Source organism: Mugil cephalus, chromosome 2, assembly GCF_022458985.1.
Source record: "Mugil cephalus isolate CIBA_MC_2020 chromosome 2, CIBA_Mcephalus_1.1, whole genome shotgun sequence".
In the NCBI taxonomy this organism is placed as follows: domain Eukaryota; kingdom Metazoa; phylum Chordata; class Actinopteri; order Mugiliformes; family Mugilidae; genus Mugil; species Mugil cephalus.
This window is the reverse complement of record NC_061771.1, coordinates 7,367,558-7,387,828: the sequence shown is the minus strand read 5'-3', so window position 1 is coordinate 7,387,828 and position 20,271 is coordinate 7,367,558. Positions and strand designations below refer to the sequence as shown.

The window sequence follows — 20,271 nt, the reverse complement described above, 5'->3', positions numbered from 1 at the left end:
TCAGAAAACGTCACAGCCGTCGTCCAATCCGGTGCCTCTGCCTCGTCAGCTCCAGCATTCCTGTAGGCGGAGTACAGATTCCGGTTCCGGGTGTTTTCATATCCCACTCGGAGGCGTTCTTCCCTCTGATTATGCTATTTTATCAGAAACTCCTCTCTACTGTCGACTGATCAAAGTGTAGTTCTTTTAATTAGAAATAGTCCAGCTAAAGTCGCGAACATGACGACCCGCTCGGAGAGAGAGAAGGCCCAGAAACTCAACGAGCAGCACCAGGCCATCCTGTCCAAAATGCTGAGGGAGGAAGACAACAAGTACTGCGCCGACTGCGAGGCGAAAGGTGCGGCGTTCACACTGTCTAACATTTTCATTCTTTTCTTACTCCACCTGTCCAAGCTCGCCGTTTCGCTCAGAATCCACCTGTTACGCCAACCAACAATGTAACATCTGCGTTGGTTAGCTTGCCTCGGCTAGCTCGCGAGCGGCTGAGGCTAGTCAGCTGACACCTCTTCCCCTTAAGCTAACCGAAGTGGCTAGCCAGGAGCTAACTCCTGTAAATCTACATAGGCTCCCCACTGTTAGCCTCTCACCGCCGTCAGCTTACACCAGGCGGTGGCTTGTCTTTGGGAGAACGGCGAGTTTTATTTTCATATTAGGTCATAAGAGTAAATGAGGCTTTAAGCACTTTAAATCACAATATGATTCAGATCGCGTTTAGTTCCACTTCTGAAATGTCTTAATACGCACATACACAAAGGTGTGAAATACCCTTCCCCCTAGTTCCACTTTGCTGCATGTGTGTACACACAGACAATAACTACTTCTACTACTATGTATTACAATAGTTATATATACATATGTATATATATATTTAGAATAAACAGAGTACACTAATTTGCCAGTCCACTGGGTGGTCTACAGCAGTGAAAACAAAATGCACCACAGTTTCAGGTTGTCATGTTCCGCATTTAAGAACAGACTTGTGTTGTGTTCTCATTTTGGGGACTATGGTTTGCAGTTGTAGCAGTGAATTGTACTGACATATGTTTCTATTGTTTTGTCTGTCTTAGTCAGTGGTCTAGTAATTAAGACCTTTCTGACACTGTTTCAACGTAAACTGAACATTTATGTTGTGATGGACACTGGATTTCTCTTGTTATAACTAAAGTATCTATCTATCTATCTATCTATCTATCTATCTATCTATCTATCTATCTATCCATCTATCTGATGGGGGATTACGTGCAGGACTGTTATAACTATATCAGAATACGTTTGTTTTCACTAGCATAGTAAGTTGGTGTATATACCTACTGACACAGACAATAACAACTTCTACGACTTTAACTGCTCTACCTGCAGTCTACTATGATATGGATCACAGACAAATATATGAGCATGATATATATAATGAAGGTGCAATGCTGAGCAGAGGTATGGCAGGTGCCTAATGTTTATGTATTATGCTTTATGTATACAACTGTAGAGAAAGTACGTTGTTGTGTGAAGATGATGTGCAATGATTTTTTTCTTCATTTATCTCTGCATCTTTAAATCTGGTTTTCTTGTCATCAACAGGCCCAAGATGGGCATCCTGGAATCTGGGAGTGTTTATCTGCATCCGGTGTGCTGGAATTCACAGGAACTTGGGAGTACACATATCCAGAGTGAAATCAGTCAACCTGGACCAATGGACCTCAGATCAAATCCAGGTCATTTTTCTTTGGTCCTTTACTTTTTGAATTTGAATTTCCCCAGTGGGGATCAATGAAGTGTTGTCTTATCTTACCTTATCTTTTGCCTTGTATTCAGTAATGTTAGTGAACATGGTTCAATTCCGCATATCAGCCTGTATCTATATCATATTGTTCAGGTCTTTGCATGAGCCAAGCTTTTACTTCCCATTATGAAGCTTGGTAGAATGTCAGTGAGCCACATTCATTGCCTTAGATGGTGACATAATAACCAACTCTTAACCTGCAAATTATGATTGGCATGAACATCCATGTCATAATAAATGGGAAATATTTAAATGAAATTGAAATTGTATACTATGTTAATGCAGGAGTGCCTGAAAAGTTAAAGAAATATTGGTGTCTCACATCAACAAAGGCCTGTGGTCAAAGGTTACTATGGTGGATGTAGAGCTTCATGGTATAGCCGCATCCTTTTTACCCTAACGTAATTCAACTCAGTAGCTCCACACCCCCGCTTTGTAGCGCTGTGTTGTAGGTAGATAAATCTCACAAACCTGAGTTCAGATAAGATATCACCAGGGTCATTTTCTCTTATATGATTATACAAATAGAAGGCTACCTGTGTAAAATCAGCAGAGTGATCTTGTTAATATTTAATGTGGCTTTTCCTTTTTCAGAGTATACTGGATATGGGCAACACCAAGGCCAGACGGCTTTATGAGGCCAACCTTCCAGACAACTTCAGAAGACCTCAAACAGACCAGTATCCTTCACTGACAGCACACACACAAACTTACAAGTGCCATGATGTGTATTCAGTTATTTTCTTTCTTAACGTTAACCTCAGAGCGGTGGAATTCTTCATCAGGGATAAATACGAGAAGAAGAAATACTACAGCAAGAATGTGACCAATGGGAGCAGTGTATGAATTGACCACAAGATTACAGTCTAATAGTGAATTAAGCTGTGATCATTTTTGTGCTCACTGTGTTTCTCTCTTCGGTTTCTGCAGCCAAAAGATAGTAATAAGGAGAGGGAGCCAGACAGAGGGAGCAAGGTGTCATCTTACACCAAGGTAAGTCTCGTCTGCGCACTCTCATTGCTTCATTGCTTCATGGATAAATGTGAACCTGCGCCTCTGTATTGCACTTGGATGTGTGTGGTGTTTGCTCTGATTTTTAACCATATCATTGTTTTTTTTTTCCAGAGTGAAGAGTCCAGGCCCGTTCCTAAAATCAGCCCTGCTAAGACGTCAGAACCTCCTGTGAATCTACTCGGCCTTGGTGAGTATGAAATGACACTGAAGAGGAATACACATAGTGAGAGACTAGCAGCAACAGGGCAACAAGAGAATGCTGAATGTTGATGAACTTGTAGCTATGACACATAGCACACAAAAACCCATAGCACACACAAACTGTGGAGATGTGAAGTTGATGACTGCTCTCAGCTTTGAGGCAACCGACGCAGCTGATTAATATGTGATGCAAACACATAAGAGAAACGCTTCAGGGTGTCAGGTGGATCCAGGGTTGTGATATTTGCCGTGAAATTCTTTCTTACTTGTATCAACACTCATATGTGTGACGTTTAGTAGTCACAGTATATTGGAATTAGAGCGTGAAGTAACCGCACCGACTCATTAGTTGTGCCTCCACCCTTTGCCGAGTCATGTTGTCACTGTAAACCAAAGGAAAAAGAGTCAGGTTTAAAAGAATCAATATAACCTGCATAATCAGGTATTATGCGGCTCACATGTAACACATGAGCCGCGGTGAACGAACTCTTCTGTCACCTGCATTGAACATACAGCTCCCTCATTTCTTCTGCTGTGCTTTTTGCGTTCACTTTATAATGAAGCCTTTCCTGTCAGTTCCTGTTAATTCTATAACAGGAGCTTCCTGCTCCTTTACATGAAAAACCACTGCAAGGCCCTTTTGTGAAGCAACAAGAGGAAGTGCTGAAGCCGCTGACTCAGTTACCAGACCGACGCAGCAGTGGCTTCTTGTTTCGTTTTAAGAATTGCTGTTTTGGAAGGATGTGTGTTAAATATTGTAAAGAATAGGACAAGCAGTAAGTGGATATGCTGTGAGCTGTTTAGAAGGAGGACAGCTTGATGCTAGGAGGCAACACCTGCTCGTGCTTGCTCATGGCTCCGCTCAGACATGCCAGTCACATGCAAATGAAGCAAGAGGTTGTTGTCGATGCAGACATCGGGCAGAGTGGTCATTTTGGTTTTCAAATACATTGTTTACACTTACAGCGGGCACCGCACTATATGAATGGTGGTTTTCTGGCTCTGTCTTGATATATAGGTCGTCTTTTATTGTTGTCCTTTGTTGCTGTTTGTACTTGTTCATTTATGTTTTCATTGGGATAGCGGCTAGCTCAGTGGTTGTTGGTTCATGAGAGCTATTCATTGTAGCTGTGTTATCTGCAGTTTAAAGGACGGTATATTTATATTAGTAATTGGCTTCTAGCAGGAGGGTTGCATTATCTGGATGGCATGTTTATGGTTATTTTTGTTTTGTGGCCAATGAGCTAAAAGGGATAAGCTGATTAATTTTTTATTATATGAGCCGGTTTGTAGCTATGGACTAGTGTTGCATTTAATTATATACAAGGAAAGCCCATAGTCTCACATTGGCGTGCATTGGTTCAGTTGATATTAAACCAGTTTTTGTACCAGTCAAAAATTGTGTTAGGATTTGGTTTTTATTTTTCATGCAGGTAGAATATCTGTGGGAAATCCTCTCTGGGTTCTGCTGCGATATGTTGTGTCCTTTTTAATGGTGTGTGCTGATACTGTACCTGTAAAACCAGTTTGTCCACCTTTCTGTCACAGACGCACCAGCAGCTGCATCAACTAACAATGGTAGCACGAGCACAAGCCAGAACAGTGACCTGGATATATTCGGCCCCATGGTATCCAACCCCCTCCCCGCTTCCACATCCGCAGCTCAGTTTTCTCAGGTATATATAAAAAAAAAAAAAAAAAAAGTAAATAAACAAAAAACAAGTGAGAATTCCCTTGTTCAGATTTTAATTCTGATTTTGGACTATTGCTCTGCAGGGTTCGACAGTAACAGTTGCCTGGTTGTAAAGCTGAAATTAAGTGTGCAATAAAAACTAAAAAGGCAAATGATAACCATCAGCATCAATAGCCCACAAGACGGCAACCCTGATACTGAGAGAAGGGGAACGCCAATGAAAGAGAAGCAGAAACCAAAGTCAGGACATGAACACAGGCAATCAGGAACTCTTATCATTTAAAAACAACTTGATTATTTTCGTAGGTGGTTCAGTTATTGATTAACAATTCTGTTTAAAAATAGTGATAATCATCAAATTATCTTTTGTTTTGTTTCTACAGTAGTTTGTGCCTTTATTAGATCAACATTAAACCAAAGATTCATTTACAGTAATTTAACAGAAATCTTCACCATGGAGAAGATGGTACATGGGTATATTTTGCATTTATATTGACAATTGTATATACTTGTATATGTATAAATAATCTCATGTTTAAAATGAATCAGGTGAGGGTCAGTTAAGTTATTTTTCCTTAACTTAGATTTAAGCTTCTGTGTCTCTATACTTCTTTTACTGTGTTGCAGTGATTTCCGTAAAAGTAACCGTTGACCAACATTTATTATCAACTCGGTTGTAAGTTCAAAATATCCAGAGACACTCAGCAAAGCTGACTAACAGCCAGCTGGTACTTTAGTAGCATAATTACAAAATGATGCTCACACACCAGCACACAAATCTAAATGCTTAAAACTGCCGTGCTACAAGACAGGGTCTGCGTAGATCTGATGCACAGGCATAAGCCGAACTTAAGACTTCTAATTCTGGGGTATACCTGATACAAGAGGACACACAAGGCCATGGCTAAAATATGGGGAATTATTAACCAGGAAGGGTCATTGTTATATTTATAAACTGCTAAAATTGAAGACATATAGTCTATTTGTTATCAATAACGTAGTCACTAATGATCCATGTTAAACAAGTTAAATTTGATTACATGATCACCAACACATAATTTTGATAACATTATATATTTTTCTTCTAATCCTTGACATCTGTTTCCTCTCTCCAGGTGAGCTCCAGTAACTCGGCCAGTACTCCGACGCAAGCGCCCGCCGCTGGAGCGGTAGGAGGCGGAGCCAGCTCAGGGTCAGTACCGGGAGACCTCGACTTGTTCAGTGACAGCAGTAACACCACTAAAACAGACGACGCTGCTAAGAAGCCCCTGTCCAAGGACTCCATCCTGTCCCTGTATGGAACCAACAGCATGTCCCAGCAGGCCCCCGCTGGTGAGCATGCTTACAAACCTATCAGCACACACACTGAAAGGCCACCAGGGTCATAACATTGTAATTTCATTGTGCTACGGTACGTCTGTTGTACAGCGATAATAAAAGCTTTCTATTCCGTTCTATTCTATTCATTTTGGTGTTAAATATTTAGCTTTTAGAAAAAATAATTATTCTGTGATTTTGAGAATAATACACATTTTCCCCCAAAACAAAGAAAGCTGAAGCGATTTACATTATTTAAACACAAGCAGCTGCCCAGGAAATGCTTTTAATTTTAATTTTCTGTCCAGTCCAAAAGTAAGAAAACTAATTAGATCAGATGGTTAAGGTTATGGTTAGCACTTCAAATGTGTTAATACTCAATATTTGTCTGCACATCCGTCGATGTTGATGCTAAAACCTATTTCATTTCCTTAAGACCCGTCGAGTTATGTTCTGCTGAACAAGAGAAGTCCTGAGATCTGTGGATCTGGTGACATTATTAGATCTGAATCCACCTACAGCAAGTTGGAACTTGATTGTATTTCACAACTCTGTTCTGCCGAGCGTTCCTTCCTCCTTCCTGTGTCCTGATTAACAAACAGGCTCCATAAACGTAGCGCTGTTGTAGAAACCATCGCGCACCTCACATTGATTCTGTTTGGTTTGTTCTCTCCTCCCTAGCTGGCATGTTCATGGGCCCCTCTCAGATGCAGTTTCCTGTCCAGGCCGCTGCTGGTTATCAGGCTTTCCCTGGCATGGGCACAGCCATGCCGCCCACTACTGTCATGGGAGCCATGATGGCTCAGAGCGGAGCAGCCATGATGGGGCCCAGTCCAGGCATGATGGTTGGAATGACGATGCCTAACGGCTTCATGGGTAATGCACCTGCTGCTGGTATGATGGGCATGGCCCCCAGGATGATGGGACCACAGGCTGGAGCGATGCCCGCAGGCATGGTGCCTGCTCAGGGCATGTACACCATCCAGCCCGGGCAGCAGGCTCAGTGGAACATGGGTCAGGTAAGGAGACCGTGTCAGCCGTGCTGATTGCATCAGAATGATAAGATATCAAACAAGTGACTCCGCATTCAAGTCCACACTTCTGCTGTGTTCAAGCGTTGCACACATATAGTCATTTGTTTCACACGTGGCCACACCCAGCTAAGATGATGCATTGCAGAACATTTTAAACATTTTAAAGCCCTGCACCGTACAGACCATTCAGCACCCACTAGATGGCAGCATAAGCGTGATTTCAGAACTGAAAGCTTTGGAGCTTTGCTCTAAATCTGCAATACACAGACTTCCTAAAGAGATTAGTTGTGTGTTGACACTTGAAAAGAGGCAGAATTAAGTACTATCGAAATAGTTTGAAAGACAAAAATAAAGTTACATTTTTAGTGTTTGTCATATGCACCATTATTCCACTATGTAATACTCAAAGGACTTTCTGTAGTTACATTTTTGCTGATGTATAGTGGCACAAGTATTTCATCATTTTGATACGTGTGTAAGAACATTGTTATGAAGATTACTTCATAGAGCATAATGGAAACAGTTTGAATGAAATATTGACACAACACAAGTGCAGATACTGTCCAGGCCTAATCATTATTGCCATGATTATGTCTCAGTAAACCTTGACATCGCATTTTGCTTATCAGGACAAAGTGTGAGTCATAACTCAGTGGTTGTGTTTTCTTTGATGTTACCTCCAGTTTTACTCATGCTGACCTTTGTCCCATCCTCAGATGAACCAGCAGATGTCAGGGTTGACTCTGAACGGTGCGGGCGGCCAGATGGCCTTCGGTCAGCCTCCTTCAGCTATGGGTGGCTGGGCTGCTGCTGGATCTGGCCAGACTCTGAGCACACAGCTATGGAAGTGAGCCTTGGAGCGGCTCTGTGGTCGGGCAGAGTAAGAGTCGAGGTTGAAGAAAGTGCAAAATGTATCTTGTGCTTCTCTGTACCTGACTATGAACTGATGTCTATTTCCATCACGGGCCAGCCTTCAGAATATGAAAATTGTATCTTTTCTTTCTTCCCCCTCCCTTTCTGTCTCTCTTTCTCTCTATTGTGTGAGTGAATTGGGAGTTCTACAGGATTACAGCCTGGCAGTTTCTGCCTGTCGTATGGTTTTTGATCATAGCTTTTATTTTCCTTTTTTGGAAAAATGACAAGGAAATAACAGTCCCAACAAAAATGATATCGACATATCGGAAAAGCTGCAGGACCAGTTACACAAGCTTTTATTGTATCACTGTATCATTATAAGATTATAGAACATTTAAATGAATAGTATTTAAAGGGAGAAGATGACTTGATGACTATCAGGTCAGTCAGTACTGCTCCCCAATGTACAGCGCTGTATAACCTTCTTTTAAAGTACTTGTGGTTCCCCTATAAAATTAAAGTGATAAAAACAACTTGGTTTTTGTGTGTCTTCTGTGATTCAAGTCTCACTCTTTGTGGGTTCATTCTCAAACCTGAGGTCAATTGATGATAATTGGAGGGCTTTAGTTTACTTCTTGAACATTTTTCTAGTTGTTATTTAAAGATAGTTAATTATTAGTATCCACCAGAAGGAGGGAGTTGTGCAGAAGTTTTGGTTAAATTCTGTGTCTAATATAAATCTACTCTGTATTATATTCACTCATCCATCCAAAAAAGTGAATTCAGGTGTTCCAATCACTTCCATCGCCACTGGTGTATAAAATCAAGCTCCTTGGTATGAAAACTACTTCTACAAACATCTGTGAAAGAATGGGTCACTCTCAGGACCTCAGTGAATTCCAGCATGGTACTGTGATAGGATGCCTCCTGTGCAACAAGTCCAGTCGTGAAATTTCCTAAACATTCCACAGTCCACTGTCAGTGGTATTATAACAATGTGGAAGTGATTCGGAACAAAAGCAACTCAGCCACAAATGTCAGTAAAAGTAAAATGTCAGACCAGGGTCAGTGGATCCTGAGTGCACAGAGGTCACTAACTTTTTGCAGAGTCAATCATTACAGACCTCCAAACTTCATGTGGTCTTCAGATTAGCTCAACAACAGTCTGTAGAGAGCTTCATGGAATGGGTTTCTATGGCTGAGCAGCTGCAAAACTTACATCACCAAGTTCAATGCAAATTGTTGAATGCAGTGGTAAAGCACCACCACTGGACTCTGGAGCAGTGTTTCCCAATCCTGGTCCTCGGGGAACACTGCCATGCATGTTTTAGGTGTTTCCTCCTCCACCACACCTTATTCAAATGTCGTCATCAAGCTCAGGTGAATGAGGTGGAGGAGGAAACGCCTAAAACATGCAGGGCAGTGTTCCCCGAGGACCAGGATTGGGAAACACTGCTCCAGAGTGATGAATCACACTTTTCATTCTGGCAATCTGATGGATCTGGGTTTGGTGGTTGCCAGGACACCTGTACTTGTCTGACTGCACTGTGCCAAGGGTGAAGTTTGGTGGAGAGGGATTACGGTGTGGGGTTGTTGTTCAGGAGCTGGGTTTGGCTCCTTAGTTCCAGTGAAAGGAACTCTGAATGCTTCAGCATACCAAGAGAGTTTAGACAATTCTATTATCCAACTTGGCGGGAACAGTATGTGGATAGCTTCTTCCTGTTCCAACATGACTGCTCACCAGTGGACAAAGCAAGGTCCATAAAGACATGGATGAATGAATTTGCTTTGGAAGAACTTGACTGGCATGCAAACAGTCCTGACTTCAACTTGATATAACACGTTGAGATGAATTAGATGAAGACTGTGAGCCAGGCCTTCATGTCCAAAATCAGTGTCTGACCTCACAAATACGCGCCTGGAAGAATGTTCAAAAATCCGCATAAACACAAACCTTGGGAAAACGTTCCCAGAAGAGTTGAATCTTTTATAACTGCAAAGGGTGGGACGGCATCATAATAAACCCTGTGGATTAAGAATGGCATGTCACAAGTTAATATGCGTGTAAAGCCAGGTGAGTGAATACTTCTGACAATGTAGTGTATACAGTATGTTGACTGTTGTCTAGTTGTTTGTGGATAATGTAACTGAAAATAGTGTGCAAAGAAAAACAGGGATTACAGGAAATCTACCTACAGGGGAACACCCGTGTTGATCTCTTTTGTTCACTCCCAACATCCGATCCAGTTTCTGAAACCAAACAAGACATTAACCTGCACAGGATTTTGACATTAATTCTTTTCACAATAGATCCTGTGTTAGACATCCGCAACCCATTACAAGGCACCAGAAGCCACTCCCGCTCATTCAAAAGCACAGAATAAAACAGTTACGTTTGTGTGTTTTAAGATGCAGTCGGAAGAACATGTCTTCCTGCTCCTGTCCACCAGATGACAGTGTTGTCGTGTTTCCCAGCAGACCCAGCCTGTATTGTAGTGCAACACAACACAGCAGGAGTGAGCACAGTCACTGCCTGTACACTGGGGTTTTGAGTCACCCTTTTCCGTTTGTGGAACACTGCCATTTTAGAGTCAGTGTTTAAGTATCATCAGTCATTTTAAATGATGTTTTTAAAACTGCAACATTAACTGGTTTCTGTTAATCACCAAGGTCACGAGAAAACTTTTGGCAGTTGCCAGTATATTGAGACATTTTCAGACATGTTGAATGTCATAAATTGTGGCCTTAAATCTAAATCTAATCCAAGGAGTGTAAAGTGACTGTAAAGTCACGCCCTCCTTATTTAAACAATATACAGGAAACCAGCACCTGGGGGCAGTATAACATTTAGTTTTTTTGGAAGGGAGTTTCTGATAAATTAGTGGCCAAAATGACTTACATGTTTGCTTACTGATTAGTGCAAAGCTGCACTAACTCTGCTTTTTTATTTTGTCTTCTATTAGTGTGATTTAATAATTTTTTTTAGTAAATATTAATAATAGTAAATTGTTTTGTTGGTGCTGAGCTTCCCATCATCCCTTAACGAGTGTTACATGGAAAAAAGTTTCTTGGTATAGACTTTTGGTAGTAAGCTGGTGCAATGAATGCCCTTTTGTTGCAGTTTATTGTGTGGCTCAGGCACACTCACTTACACACTTTGGAAAATTATAGTCATGCAATGTGTTTACAGTCAGTAGCAGTTTTGTAGGGAAAATGAGTCTCACTCTGTCTCAGAGCCAATTTTATTCGTAGTTTTTCTTTTCACTCAGTAGCTAGTGTATTTGTATCTAGATTGGGATTTCAACAAGACATGCACATCTTTGTGTCTCCTCCTTGTGCATGCTGGGATATGCTGTAGTATACATCTACCCAGTCTGTGAGAAGCATTTAAAGTGAATCGTCTTTAGTGTCACTAGGCAAACATAGAGGATCAAAACTATTATAAGCTCACGCTTTCAGTCGGCATTGTGTATAGAATACAGCTTAGTGGTTGTACGCAGCCTTGCCCAATTTGGATTGTCTGTGTCTTCAAGCCCTTGGAATTTATGCAGGGTGTGGTCCCTCCAATCAGCCCTACCTGTTGCGTCTCTGCTAAGCCAGAGACACATGCTTCCCTACGTCCCAGGATAGCATACTCCGTGTTAAAGGAGTGCTTTAATGCACTGACAGTGATTATTCTTCCTTTCAGAGAAGGGGCAACAGGTAAGCAAACAGAAAAAAAATCACATCTATCTCTTGCTTGGCAGGGCCTGAAAGCCCCTGAAATGTTTTTGGCCTTGTTCCACTCCACCTCTCAACTGTTTCTACGCCTCACTGCAACTCAAGCCCAGTTTGAAAACTTTCACAGTAAGGTCTGAGACCTTTAGCAAAGGGGTTAGGCATTCCTCTCAGCTTGTGTCAAACCTAACACTGCTCCAGAATAGAGTCCGCCATCCGAACGAAGAATGTTCCCACTATCTCCAGCCCCTTTGTGGACTTTCTGACCCCAAGACATCAACATTCCTGCTGATAGGGATGTCCGCCCCCCTGTTTAACTGCTGCAGATGTGACTAATACTTTACACGTTACCAATATAAAGCTCAATGTGACCGAAATAGAGCCGGCCTCAATCACTGAATATTTTTAATATTAGACTTTTCACACTGTAGTGCTGACAGTTTATCACCCACTAATGTACATTGACTGACCTATCTTAGCACAAAAAATGGAAACAGCTAGCCTGGTTTCCTCCACCAGAGAGCAGCTAGCTAGTTAGTTCCAACAGTTTACATTGCAGTCAATGAAAGTTAATTCTTTGGTGGAGTTTATCTAATTTTATAATAATAAATGTTGTCAACAACTTTTTCATCGTGTTACCCTGGTTGTTACCTAGGTAAGAAACAAGGTATCTGTGTTAATAAGTAAACTTGAAAAGGCTTTTATAGCTGTAGACGGAATCAGGCTGCCACTTTATGTCTTAATTCTGGACTAAGTCAACCACCACACCCCCCTCTTATGGTATTTATGATCTTTAGAGTGAAGCTTATCTTGAAGTTGAAAAGGTTGTGACGTGATATTTTCAAAAAATGGTGAAGGCTATGAAAGCAGATTTATGGTGCATTTGCATTTCCTACTTTAACTTTGCAACAAGTTGTTAGCTTGCTTGTTAATGTCTGTGGCTGACAGCAGCCATGGTCTCACAATGCCAAAGCTTCTCACAAAGCATTTTCATGCACATGTCTTGCTGTTGTAATAACAAGCTCATGTGAAGGCAACATTTGTCCTTCACTTCAATAACAGTGCTAACAGGAGCATCATATATTATAATGCTAACCTAATTTTTGTCTATATATGGAACAGATATGAGATTCGTAGGTATCATCCTCTCAATAAGGTCAACAAGTGTATTTCCCCAAATCCTTTTTTCTGTGTAAGCTTGGCACATAAACACGTGGTGACTAAATGCTAAATGCCACTTGCGTTTACATGCAGAGTTTAATCGAGCTATGCTCAAAATTCATCTTTCTCGCTACAGTCCTTGTCCCAGTTTACACGCAGCGCAAGAAAATCGAATAACTGTTCTCCTCTTCCACACTAGGTGGCGATACGTGTCTTTTCAGCTGGATAACACCACGTTAATAGACTCGCTTTCCGGTCGACCTATTATGTCATATATTAAACTAGAGTCGTTCATGCAGCGGACCGGCATTTCAAACAACAACCAGACGGATAATAGCTAATTTTTAATCTTGTACGTAATGTTCGCGCTACTTCTGGTGCAGGTAAGATTCGCGGTATCCCTCAAACGGCTCCGTTTCTCTTCTTCTTCTGCGACTGGCTTTCTTGGACGTTTTTGTTCCGGGTTCACACGCCAGCGCAGCGGTCGTGGAGCATGCGCACACGCATTATCTGATTGAAAACTCCGATTCAATTGCATTATCTGGGTGTCTCAATCAGATAATGAGAACTCATATTTTAATCGGAGTAACGTGTTTACATGCACTTAAGTTCTCCTGTTATAGTCCGATTAAGGCAAAAATTCAGTTTGTTAACCATTGCAGGACATGAACAAGTTCACGTGGGAAAGTTAGCTGCTTCAAAAGGATAGAAACCATCCAAGTATCCAAACCCTGCATTCATGTTGCATTCGTCATTGGTTTAACTGAAGTGAACTGTCTTCAAATGTCAAGTAACAGCTTCTCTTCCTCTCCCATGATCTCAGTCTCTGAAAGCCTCGGGCTAGTTTTGAATGGCAGGCAGCCACAAAAAAAAAGAAGAAATTACAAAAATGACCGTCGGCAAATAGGCGCTGGTTTTTGTCATGCTCCTTTAATCAAGCCACATGCAGACAGCCAATTTGTGTTGTAAATAATAACCCATCCGTCGGCATTTTTGATGTCTTGTTTGACTTATCTACTCTGTTCAGGCCAACATTCACCTACATTTCCTCATAGCTTTTTATTATGACAGGTTTTTATTGTGACGAGGTGAAGTCTGCATACAAACTGAAACAAATCATCCAACCGTTCCCACTTCCAGTTATGTGGGTTAAGTTGGTGGTTTACACATCATTCATGAAGTAACAGTAAATCAACATGAGCACGTCGTTCCCATAAGGTGACAGATGAGTGACAAGTGTACTCCTGGTGATATAAAATGCAGCTCCTACTCTTTGTTCATATTAGTAAGCAATGGGAGTTCACCGCACAAATTAGTCAGAGTGATTAAAAAGTAGCAACTCCGTCACTGTAGCTGTGTAAATTTGTTGACGAGGCTAGACTTTCGTGTCTGCATGCTGTCCTAACCGTGTCTACAATTTATGCTCTACAGAAGCACATTTAAAGCAAGAGTTAAGTTTTGGAGATTGATAAAACTCATGTCTCTATCGCCACCTCTACTGCTGCCACATTGTCGGTAATATGTTACACCTTGTATCTTTAATCACTTAAAAAACATAAAACTCAGTTTGTGTCCAGCAACAGCATTATAAAGACTTAAGTGAACTGTAGAGTTGCAAAAAGGCCTTTGCACCTTTAGATAGGATCAGGAGAGTTGTTTTCCTCTACAGCCTTCAAACTAGGCTACACGAAACACCACACCCTCCCTTCCCCCACTGAACTGATTTCATTTACCTCTTTGAATGTGAATATAAATGTAAAAACAGAGCAAAATGTTGGAAATTTCATTATTTGTGTGAGGAACGTTCACAACGCCCTAATTCTTTCGTTGATTTGATTTTTCAACTTCAAGCCACTCGGCCTTTAGCTTGCTAATTTGTTACCCCGTATGTCTATGGCTTGTGGTTGGCCGGAATTTCCCCACAAAGATTTTGTGTACACGGCTTCCCGTGGCCTGATCACAAGCTCATGGGTTGGGTTTGGAGGCAGCACTTCATCCAGATGTGTCCCACATTCAACTCTCTGTTGTGATAATATGAGCTCTTGCACTAGTTCTCTTTCCCAAAAGGCTCGGCTTCTATTTTCTGCGTCATTTAAAGCTTGCTAAGTTAAAACAAATAGTGACTTACACCTCAATGCTAAGGATACTCTTGGCCGCATCAAATGTACCATCCACACAAGGGAGTGGTGTCAGCGTTGCCAGGTGTAGTTGATGAATTCTAGAACAAAAGCTGTTCAGAAACTGGCCAAAACAGTAGACTGATATTTTCTTTAGTATTTAAATCACCCAGATTTGTTTTTGTTTTTTTTACTCTAGTGCAGTCTATCATAAAAGACAATGCAGTTGAACAATAGAAGTCAAACAGCAACAAATCATAGCGGCCCGCCACTACAGCTACTCATAGCCACTATGAAGCCATTTGAAGATGTCATGTACTTCACTGACCTTCTGTTCAGAAAGCAGCAGTTCAAACAACTCTACCATACCCTTCTTTTTCATGAGACGACATGTTCACACCCAGCCCAAATTTGGTTCATCAGCCCGGGCAACTTTTAAATAAATAAAATTTAATCTAATATGACGACACTGAGTGGTATCAAGCTTCTGTTCTGCCTTCTGACAAGAAATCAAAGGAGCCTCGTGCAGTTCTTTATTAGTTATAATCACAGTCACTATTTGGTGTAAGTTTGAGATCCGACGTATGCACTTAATTCTGTGGTTTAATTTAAAAGGTTGTAGCCCGACTGGAAATTGAATTATTGTGTCTCTCTGAAACAAACAAGAGTCAGAGTCTCATGAATGAGATAGTAAACCACCTCACCATCCTACCCCCCTTGAGGCAGATTTGTGATAATGGGAGATGTAATTCAAATTGATCTCTGAGAAAAGAAAGCATCACAGCAGATTTTAAACATGTGAAAACACCAGAAAAGCTCATCAAACAAATACTTATATGTGTTTGGTTATGGCTCTGTGCAGTTGGCCTCTGACAAGCCCACTGAGTTAAACACTAATGTGGAAAAAAGGTCTGATGTTGGTGCAACATCTTTTTCTGAACTCTGCGTTGGATTTTCATATCAAATTGTGTAAATAGTAGGACTTTGTCATCAGCTACCATTACAACAAGAAAGAGACGCTGATGCGCAACAAAATGGGTCCAAATATGGGTGAGTGAAACTCCTCGGAGGAGGGTTAGAAATTGCAATTGTATCCCCTCTGTAATCTTTCCCCTCTTGCCAACCCACATTACGCCATCATTTGAGAATTATGAAGTCTCAACAGGATTTCTACAGGAGGCTGTAGCCGCTGACCTGTACAGAGTGCAAAGACTTAAATGGTACTTTCTTTGCCTTTATCCACACATGCAAACTCATGACCATAACACTCTCGCATGAAACATACTACATGAAGTTGAGAAGCCAAGTAGCCCCACCCTTGAATATACTTTATCATAGGAGCTGATTGGCCATTATCACAGTTCATAAAAGTGGCCAGTATTGAAAGCACCTGCTTCCACAAGGGCTCTCTTTGTTCAGTTAGTCACTGTTTGCATTTATACTCAATATTACTGTCCGGAGGGTGTGTGTGTGTGTGTGCATGCGTGTGTGTGTGCGTGCATGTGTGTGTGTGTGTGTGTTTCTTGTTTCTAGGTGACAGGAGTTTGCGTAACACTGCTGAAAAGCCTCCAGGGCAAAGATTAGTCAACCAAATTTGGGTGTGTCTTGTTTGAAAAAGGTCTTTGGACAAACCCTCAGGTCATTGGCTTTATTCGGTCACCTAACTATTTTTTTCCAGATTTTTTTCTTGTTGCGTTTTTCAGTTCAAGACCATCGGGTGCAGCCTTTCTAAGCAGACTTTCCTCTCAGTCCTAGCGGTTTCTACAGTGGACCTGTAAACCATTGTTCACCCTTTCCTGACAACTGCCCTATTACGTAACGCAGATTTCCGCTACCCCACATCCCACCTCCCAGAATGTCGTACGGTTACCATGGCAACTGTATAAACAGAGCGGTGTTGTGGAAAAAAAGATGCATTTTTCTCAGGGGCCAGTGAAGTCATAAAAACAACATAAGTCTTACATTCACCAGCAGTTTTATTTTTCAGACAGGTCACGCACACGCGAACACACACAGTACATCAGGAATTTCTTATTTTGAATTGCAAATACTTTTCGCTTTAACACAGGTTTCATTTTCAGCTTATCTCAGGTCTTTCCAGTACTGTTTCGCTCATCTCCTGTAACAGTTTCATCGGTCAGAGTATGTGTGTGAATGTGTGTGCGCGTCTGAGAACAGCTTGTCCTGCCAGCTGGACCTCTTAGCTGGAAGAGCGCACAGTGGTGGTTGTGACTGTGGTTTTTGAGCCTCCTGTAAAAAGGGAAGAAAAAAATCATGACGACAATGCTTCAGGTTTTTAATACACAAACACTTATTATAGTATTGTGTAACGACTTAAAATGGATGTAACTCACCTGTGACGAGTGGCCTAAAATGGGTGAGAGAAAAGTAGAGAGAAGGAGTGAGTGACGAGGTCCGGTGCATTATTGTCAAACCAAATATGTGGCTCCTGGTCTAAACGGTCTGCTGTATCTACCTGGACTCCTCTGTTTCCAGCAGGCGCCTATAGGTTGCGATCTCCTGCTCCAGCCTTGTCTTGATGTCCAGCAGCATCCTGTACTCATGGCCCTGTTGCTCGATGCTGGAGCGCACGTTGCTGAGCTCCGCCTCGAGCATGTTGATTGTGTTCTGGTAGCCGCTGAGCATGGCGCTGTAACGAGCCTCTGTCTCTGCTAACGTGTTCTCCAGAGCCCCTTTCTGTTAGACAGTGGGAGCAAAAAGGTACATGAGTCCAAGCGCGTATACGACGCCATTCATACGAGCAAACCAGTTTAATTTAAGTCTTTTGTGACAATGTAAAGCCACCAGCTGCACCCTACTCAATATGTCAGGCACAAAAGCATGTCTGTGGTTGCAAAGATTTTTGCTTGGGAATAAAAAGCAGATGTGCTTGGAGAAAACAGCGCCTATCTCTGTGCCTCTACTTTATTGTTGCACAGGAGCACTGTGTGGTGGGTGCAGGGAGTGTTGAATGATTAACTCCAGCTGGGAACAGAAAATCCACGGGAGTGTTGACTTTCTGGGTTATCCAGTCCAGCATTCCTGCAGCTTTTTTTTCAAGGTCTTATATGTCTTGCCGAATTTAAACAGATGTCTGTGAAATGTTTGCCTGAACAGGAGGCCGTTCCTCCCCTCTCTGCGGCTCCCATCGTTCTTATCTCTCCCTCCCTCCCTCCCTCCCTCCCTCCCTCCGTCCTTGCCTCCCTTCTACTCTTTACCCTCTCACCCTGTCTGTTTCTCTATTTCTCCCTGACAAGATGTGATCCTGGAATTTTGTTCATATAAGGCAATATCAGTGAGATGTGAACGGCTGGTTTTCGGTTTCGCGGTTTCTCTTTTAATTTTCTCCTCACCATGCTGAGCTGAGACTGCAGCTCAATCTCCAGGCCCTGAAGTGTTCGCCGCAGGTCATTGATCTCTGTCTTGGACGTCTGGATGGTCTCTGTGCTGATCTGCACCTCCTTGGTCAGCGTTGCCGACTAGAGCGAGAAATGAAGACAGAGTTAGACGTCTTGATAATTACTTGTCTTAGTTTCACACAAGATTATGTTTAATCACAGGCTAGGCTGCTGAGGGACTAAACACAGTCATTTGTGTCGCGTGGGATAACATGCCTCTGTTTACGTGAAAATCTATTCACCTTCTCGTTGAACCAGGCCTCCTGGTCGCGACGGTGTTTGTCAGTGATGGCTTCGTACTGTGCGCGGATCTCATCAAGAACTCTGTTCAGGTCTTGCTGAGGTGCGGCGTCCACCTCCACGTTGATTGTGCCTGTGAGCTGAGAACGCATTGCTGCCAGCTCCTGAAAATACAATAGTTTAAAAGAAATCAGCGTTAAGACTGGTAGCAAAGTTTTAACCAACTGCACAAGTGCGATGGAGCAGGGCGTGGTCCCGTAGTAATCACAACAGAACTGATCACTAGTACATTATGTGTGCTTTAATCACCTCTGCGTGATTCTTCTTGAGGTAGGCCAGCTCATCCTGCAGGCCTTCGATCTGCATCTCCAGGTCAGCCTTTGTGAGCGTGGTCTGGTCAAGCAGGCGGCGGAGGTTGGCGATGTCAGCCTCGACGGACAGGCGCATCATCTGCTCATGCTCGAACCTGATTAGTTTGGAAAGTGGAGGACAGTGAAATGAGACAAATATAGCATTTAGGACGTCTTATTTTGCTACGCTTCTCTGGTTTGTGCTTACTTAGTTCTGAAGTCATCGGCAGCCAGTTTGGAGTTGTCAATCTGGAGCAGGATGTTGGCATTTCCAACGGTGGCAGCATGGATCTGAAGAGAGCAGGAGCAGAGTTGATGTCAGTTATTTGTTGCGTCACCCGTTTAAAATCCTGCAACTACTTTACATTTTATTGAACAAGAAGCTTACATGTTAAAACCATTTCTAGTTTATTTCAGACTTTTACACATCTGAAATAATTGTCCATTGAAACACCAGTTATTTAGCAGCTCAGCAGCTCACTCACAGTCTCATTGTAACTTTAATGTCTGAACAATTTTAAAGCCATCCCTTGATAATGATTAACACAACTGTAAACATTTCACGTCTCTAGAGTAGACGTTATCACACTATACCTTGTCCTTCAGGTCGTTGATAATGGCCCAGTAGTTGCTGTAGTCCCTCTCTGCTGCGGGTCCCTTCTTCTCGTAGTACTCTTTGATCTGCAACTCCAGCTTGGCGTTGGCCGCCTCCAGGGAGCGGACCTTGTCAAGGTAGGAGGCCAGACGGTCATTCAGGTTCTGCATGGTGGCCTTCTCGTTCAGGTGCACGGAGCTGTGGTCCAGGGCGTTGGACAGGTCGAAGCCTCCACCCATTCCCATCCCCAGGCCACCTCCATACCCAGAGGAGACCATGCGAACGCTGGAGGAAGAGATGCGAGGGGCTTGCCTGAAGCTGAGCCCAGACACGCTGTGAGCCTTGTGGGGAGCAGCACTTGATGTGTAGCTGCGGCTCTGTCTCATGATGGAGGGACCGCTGGAGATGCTCTGGCTGTAAAACATGATGGCTGTCTGCTGGTCAAGAGAGGACACGAGGAGAGAGGGCCGTTACACAGCTGTAGACTTTGGCAGGACTGTGGAGTTTGATAGAGGGAGGCAGGCTGCTGATATAGGGCTGGAGCTGGGGCGGGCCTGGTTGGGAGGAGGGACGCGGGGAGGGAACAGGGAGTTTTCCTCTGTGCTTCAGCGCTGGGCTTGGCAGAACCTCCGTTTGTTTTGCTTCAAGGATCGGGGTTCGTTTTTTTTTCACTTCTGTGAGGAAACTGCTGTGGAATGTGGGTGTATGGGTGTTGTGTCAGTTTGTGGAGATGGCTTTGTGTTTCTATGTTCCCATGTATATGCGTGTGCATGATTCAATGAATACATGCTCGTACAGCGCC

At 42.6% G+C, this 20,271-nt stretch overlaps 2 protein-coding genes across 2 annotated transcripts; one reads left to right on the top strand and one right to left on the bottom strand.

The window, feature by feature from the left end:
* The first annotated feature begins 53 nt into the window (after window positions 1–53).
* LOC125000186 (stromal membrane-associated protein 1-like) lies at window positions 54–8,424 on the top strand. The gene is made up of 10 exons (XM_047575585.1): window positions 54–337; window positions 1,576–1,709; window positions 2,372–2,457; window positions 2,542–2,617; window positions 2,708–2,770; window positions 2,903–2,978; window positions 4,541–4,668; window positions 5,801–6,017; window positions 6,684–7,021; window positions 7,753–8,424. Exons 1-10 carry the CDS (start codon window positions 220–222, stop codon window positions 7,885–7,887), a joined length of 1,371 nt encoding a protein of 456 aa, XP_047431541.1. The 5' UTR covers window positions 54–219; the 3' UTR covers window positions 7,888–8,424.
* Window positions 8,425–16,844: 8,420 nt separating this feature from the next.
* On the bottom strand, window positions 16,845–19,988 carry krt94 (keratin 94). The gene is made up of 8 exons (XM_047575596.1): window positions 19,469–19,988; window positions 19,083–19,165; window positions 18,834–18,990; window positions 18,527–18,688; window positions 18,240–18,365; window positions 17,363–17,583; window positions 17,241–17,254; window positions 16,845–17,136 (listed from the first exon to the last, which is right to left on the bottom strand). Exons 1-8 carry the CDS (start codon window positions 19,892–19,894, stop codon window positions 17,087–17,089), a joined length of 1,239 nt encoding a protein of 412 aa, XP_047431552.1. The 5' UTR covers window positions 19,895–19,988; the 3' UTR covers window positions 16,845–17,086.
* Between the last annotated feature and the right edge of the window lie 283 nt (window positions 19,989–20,271).